Source organism: Vicia villosa, unplaced genomic scaffold, assembly GCF_029867415.1.
Source record: "Vicia villosa cultivar HV-30 ecotype Madison, WI unplaced genomic scaffold, Vvil1.0 ctg.000059F_1_1_1, whole genome shotgun sequence".
NCBI lineage: Eukaryota > Viridiplantae > Streptophyta > Magnoliopsida > Fabales > Fabaceae > Vicia > Vicia villosa.
The window spans coordinates 43,586-49,332 of NW_026704988.1; the positions used below are offsets into that span (position 1 = coordinate 43,586).

Here is a 5,747-nt window from a genome sequence, read left to right on the forward strand (position 1 = left end):
CTCAAGATACTAATTGTGACGTAAAATGATCAATCTCATTGATTGGAAATATGCATACATGATGTAGTGTATCTATAAGGTGTCATAACAACGCACAAAATCTGACAACTTATAGTTAACTTTTTCTTTTTAACAAACTTATAGTCGATCTACTATGTAGGCCGGAACCGAAGCGAAAGAAAAAAAAAATGATACGTATAATTTTTATAAGGTGTCATAGCAACGCACAATATCTTTCTATTACCAATTTCCTAGTATCCAACATCTTCATTGATTCAAACATGCATGCATAAGGAACTACTTCTGGTTCTATACTACATTACACCTCAAAATGATTTGTGGCATCATCCACATTACTCAGGTGGATGCTTTATACAATTCAAAATTTTGTAGAGGAAACCTGGTGAAATAGTACAAGACTACAAATTCTAGTATATAAAGGAAAAACATACATGTTTCATTCGATCAAAAAAGTGTAACGAATGACAATTCAAAACACTTCTGATTGGGAGTCATCTTCTGTCTCAGACTTTGGAACTTTGTCTTTTTCCATATATTCTTTCTCAATGGTATCCTTGAGGATAAACAATCTTTGAATAACTATAGGATCAGTCATTTGCCTAGCTTCTCTCAAATCTGATTCTTCTTTGTTTAGACTATATGCATCGAGCATTATCTGAATCCATTTGTGGAGCTCCTTAGGCGTGCTGTTTGATTAATTACATACAAAGTAGAAGATTATCAGCACAATCGTAAAAGGAAGATACACTTCACGAAAAACCAGTAGGAAATTCTCTTACGTGTATAAAGCATTAGGATCCTTGGCTTCATGTTCATCACCGGGAGAGAAAGCCATTGCCAAGGCAGAGAATCGCTCCTCGGGGTCTATGATGTTTAACAAATGCTTTAGAAGTTTTATTTCTTTTGGAGCAATTGTCCTTAGGCTGCTCTTTGTGGTCTTGTACAATTGGTACATTATCTCTTTCACCTGCACGCACAATATAGAACAATATTTTTGAATATACTGTATTAATAGAAATGAGTTTTCATACAGCTCTATAGACTTTCAGCTATTAACGGTCGCCACTAGCTGTCTTTGTAATAAGTAGTTTTAGTCACTTAATCTGTTGTAACTGTCTTAGGAAGTTAGGTTAAGATTAGTTCAAACAAATACTTGTATCAGAAGCTCTCTAAGTATCTTGACTCATTGTTCAGTAAAATCACAAAAAGCTAATTTCATTTTCACGCGACTAGGTTACCTTTCATACGAGGATACAAATACATTAAAGGAAATAAGCATTTGTTGGTAATTGGAAAACTTTCCCATATTTATTCATGTCGTGGGTCTATTTTCTTAACTTATACACAACAACAAGACCATTCCGACATTTTGACGCATTTATCATTTAAGTACTATAATGCCATTCAAACATTTTGATTGGTCCTACGTATTATAATGCCTTGCTAACATTGATAGGCACAATCTGAAGCATCTGTTAATCTTTCTTGGAAAAGGATAGAAGAACATAAAGAAATCGATGGTGCATCATATTTAAAAGTCATACCTCATTCTTCATTGTTGTAGATTCTTTCGCTTTAGCCCAAGCACCGTTTATCAACAATACCAATGAAGAATCAAGTTCCTTTGCCTTTGCGAGACTTTTGATTCTCTGACAAGCTGCGTCAATTGAAGGAGAGTTGAGGATATCATCAAATTTTGCCTGCGCAGCGTCTAATGTCTCCATATTCTTTAAAGTATTATCGTATGCACCGACAGAAGATAAGCATTTAGCCCCAAGCCTCGCAATCCCTGTTCAACAAATAGGACAAAAATCAATCAACAGAAAAATAATCATTCTTTCTAGTGATTAGTAATAGTCATCGAGAGAAAAATAACCAAAAAAAACTCGAGAACAATTACCATCACGATCCTCCAAGCTGTCATAAGTATCTGCAATAAGAGTGAGGTAACGGAAAAAGTCTCCAGAGAAGTCTTTGCGCCTTCGTGCAACTATGGCATTAATGTCGGTTGGAAAATCTTGTAACTCCTTGAAAAGTTCATAGTGTCCTTCCATTTCATCATCAATCTGCAATGCTTACTCCTGATCAAACAGAACCGACGAAGAAGCTCTAAAACCAAGAAAATATCTAGATATGATAGTAAATTGTGATTCATTGTCAATCTTTGGTTTTCAACTTTTCATTACATTTGGCAACAAAAGATTCTTTCGTAACATCAACAACATTATAAAGGGGCATGGTTTCCAAGAACTTAAGAAACACAGAGATCCCCCGCAACTGCGATCGGGAGGGGCTGGACCCACTTGGTGTCAGAACTGACCCCCGAACCGGACTATACCATTGGTGATAAGCCAAAAAATAAAAAAAAAACACAGAGATAGAACTAACTACATAATGTGTTACCTTCTTCACCCTTCTCCCTAATGAAGCAAATTTCTCCTTCATTGTTGGATCACTCTCCATCTCAGCTCTTCTTTGACACCTAATGAAGAAGCTATTCCTATATTTCTTCCACTCCTCCCTAAATACCAAATACTTCCTCCATTCCTTTGATTTGGTTTTCTCATTCAAAAACAAATCTATCATTTTGTCACAAAATTGTGTCATGGTGTAACCCTTTACAATTTCAACCTCTTCTTGTTCCTCCACTTCAGCCATGGAAACATTACTAGCTTGTGGACCTAAAAAAAAATCATCTTTTTAGTAACCCCTATTACTTCAAATGAATGCAAAGGTTTAATCTTTTTGACAAACCCATGTTGAGAAGACGAAAAAAACAAGAAATTGAGATGGAAAAGGGGACTTACTAGGAAGAGAAGCGCATAGGAGAAAATGGGGTTTGGGATTCTGAGCTGTAAGTTTGGTTTTGTGGTTTTGGAAGGAAGGAGTGAGGAGATTGGTGGTGCAGAGGTTATCATGGATAGAAGGGAAGAAAGTGGAGGTGTTGAATGTTGAGGTTAAAATTTTGAAGCTATTCATGTTGAATTTGAGGTTGGGTTGTTCCTTGAGGCACAACAAGAGAGTAACTGTTACTTCACTCTTCAGAAGACAATTGACAGAATCTTCGTTTATATATTATCTTATCTGTTTCTTCAATAAGAGCAGAGAAAAATATTTTTAATTAATTCTACAAAATTGGTTTACTTACAATTTTCTTCATATATGTTCACCTAATGGGATTTTGGCATTCTATTTATTTGTTAAGAGCATTAAATACTTCACCAAAAAATACTAAACGGATTTTGTCTATTATTTTATATCATTATATCATTATATCTTATATATATAGAGTGGGGGGAGATGGATTTTGTATAATTACCCCTTTTTAAGAGAGTCGTTCATTAGTGGAACTATAATTGAAAGGTGAAAGGAGAAGCAAACTGAAATTATGATTGAATGGTGAACTATGAACAAAGAAGCAAAATTTGTTGCACTAAACTTACAATTTTTATAGGTTGAAAAATTAGAAAATTTTGATTAATTTTTTAAATAAGTGTTTTATTATTTTCACCTCAATTAAAAATTATTTTTACCGATGAAATGTTTGAGTTTTTGATATTTTTTGAGAAAAAAAGTGGTAAAAACAGTATGCTAAAGCTAGATCTCAACCCAAGGTCCAATTAGACTTAAGAGGCTGAAACCAAGACAAATTATCGATTAGATTCTCTATACGTTTCAAAATTCAGATAAAATCAAATTGTATATTTGCCTCTAAGCAAATCAGAACGCGTAAAATCTTCAAAATCATCATCAAATAATTGATTAGGCCACAAATAATCGATTAGGAGACATATTTTGGAAAGTTTTAGTTGTAATATTTTTTGAGTAAAATCTTCAAGGATTTTGTGGAGTTTTTACACGCCTAAATCGTCAGAAGCAACGCTATAAATTGGTAGTCATATTCTCTTCTTTTGCATAATCTTTCTTTTCCTTCTCTAATCTTGTTCTTTCTTTGCGCGTGCGTGTGTGAGAGAATACTACTTTGATATTTCATCATCATCATCATTATGGCACCCAAGAGGTTGAGATCCCCCTCTTCGGCTTATCTCTCTAATGATTTCTCTTTTTCATAATAAGAAAGGGTATTCTTTCAAGAATACACAAATAGGGTGGTAAAATAATAAAAGAATGTAAGCTCTTCAAATATTTTGAAGAATCAATATTAAAATTCTTCATATGCAACCCTTCAAGAGAAGTTTATCCATCATTAATCAGAATGTTCTATTCAAATCTCTAAATTACTAATGGAATCATCTATTCTGAAGTTAGAAAGCACAAGACATCTTTGCCCTTGGAAGAATTTGATGATATTCTGGATCTACCCTATGTTGGACCTCGCTTCAAGTTAAATGAGCTGAAATAGGGTGACAATTACATGTACAAGAGTGTTGCTTCTTTTTCTCCATTGGATCCAAAGTCTCGTGTGTATTCTCCAATCACTATATGCTTTGTGCCCCCAAATATTCGTCTAATTCATTATGTGGAAAATCATATACGCTTTCTAAGGAAGAGCAACTTCAGTCATTTGACAAGGTCTGATGTTGCCTCAGTGTGGTTACTTGCCAACAAGATTGAGACAAATTGGGGAAGTGCAGTGATACAACACGTGTGGGGAGAACAAGTAAAGGAATATGATTTCCATATGGTGAATTAGTCAAGAAGGTCCTAGAACACGTTGGGTACAACTTTGAAGGAGAAGTATTTGTACAAAATGTCACAAAATAGGAGTTGCAACATTGGGAATAACATTGTACGGAATTGTCAATGGGGGGATATTTCAAAATTCTCCTAAAGGAAAGAAAAGGGTCATAGAACTACCAGAAACTCCTCAACAAGAATCTCTTGTGAGTCTAGAAGATTATGGCTACATTTTTAAAAGGGAACACAAAGCTATTTCATTATCTTCCTTCTCCTCTTGCGCCGACCCTCTCCCAAAAAAAACCCTAAGAATCACTCATCTCCTCTCTCTCACTTATCCATGGCTTCCCACAAATCACTGAGAAAGAGAGCAAGCAAAGAAGACTCTTCCTCTCAACAACAACCTGAAGTAGAGGATGCCTTATCTCTCATTCCTGATGCTCTTATGGAATCCTACTCTTCCCGCTTCAGAAACCGAAAAGTCATCAAACAATTCATGCTGTTCACTGGAACTCTACGAAGACTTCATCTTCAACAGGTAATGGAACTAATTGAAGTTCAAAATTTGGGTACTTTTCTTGAACTAAGCCATGAGTACAATGAGGATCTGGTAAGGTTTTTCTATAATGGTATGCAAGGACACTTCCAAGGGAGTTCCTTCAACTTTCAGATGGGTACAACCACATACGCCATCACCGACAACACTTGGAGGCAATTGGGTCTATTTCCACTCCGTGAGAATGTCGTCACGGTAACTGATACAAATGTGATGACCCAATTTGACTATAATGTTGCTCTGAACAACATGTTGCGACGCCCTCATGCTGACCATATAGTCCAAAGCAATTTGTTTCCTCGGTCCGCTACTACAGGTCTCTTAAACATTGTTGACAGAATTCTACAATGGATTGTGGCACGTATCATCCGACCTAAACAAGGTGGATACTCTCGTGTTGGCCAACAAGAAGTGTACTTAGTTTGGTTGATTAAGAGCCGAATTCCGGTCAATTGGCCTCATTTTATTGCGAAGCGTATGTTTGAATTAAAGGAATCAGGTAGAGGAACCGCTATTGGATATGCATCTCTCA

General features: G+C 35.7%; 1 protein-coding gene across 1 annotated transcript; it reads right to left on the minus strand.

The window, feature by feature from the left end:
* Positions 1-247: 247 nt before the first annotated feature.
* Positions 248-3,113, minus strand: LOC131623230 (uncharacterized protein At4g37920). The gene is made up of 6 exons (XM_058894225.1): positions 2,829-3,113; positions 2,425-2,702; positions 1,922-2,087; positions 1,566-1,810; positions 801-988; positions 248-707 (listed from the first exon to the last, which is right to left on the minus strand). The coding sequence occupies exons 1-6, from the start codon at positions 2,998-3,000 to the stop codon at positions 491-493; spliced, it is 1,266 nt and encodes a 421-aa protein (XP_058750208.1). The 5' UTR covers positions 3,001-3,113; the 3' UTR covers positions 248-490.
* Between the last annotated feature and the right edge of the window lie 2,634 nt (positions 3,114-5,747).

What these genes read in the sequence shown, in the direction of transcription:
- LOC131623230 (XM_058894225.1), bottom strand. Translation starts at nt 3,000, where the DNA reads ATGAATAGCTTCAAAATTTTAACCTCAACATTCAACACCTCCACTTTC. An exon ending in CAGCTTGGAGGATCGTGATG is followed by an intron (nt 1,811 to 1,921) that starts GTAATTGTTCTC and finishes TTTGTTGAACAG; the next exon opens with GGATTGCGAGGCTTGGGGCT. An exon ending in CTACAACAATGAAGAATGAG is followed by an intron (nt 989 to 1,565) that starts GTATGACTTTTA and finishes TTGTGCGTGCAG; the next exon opens with GTGAAAGAGATAATGTACCA.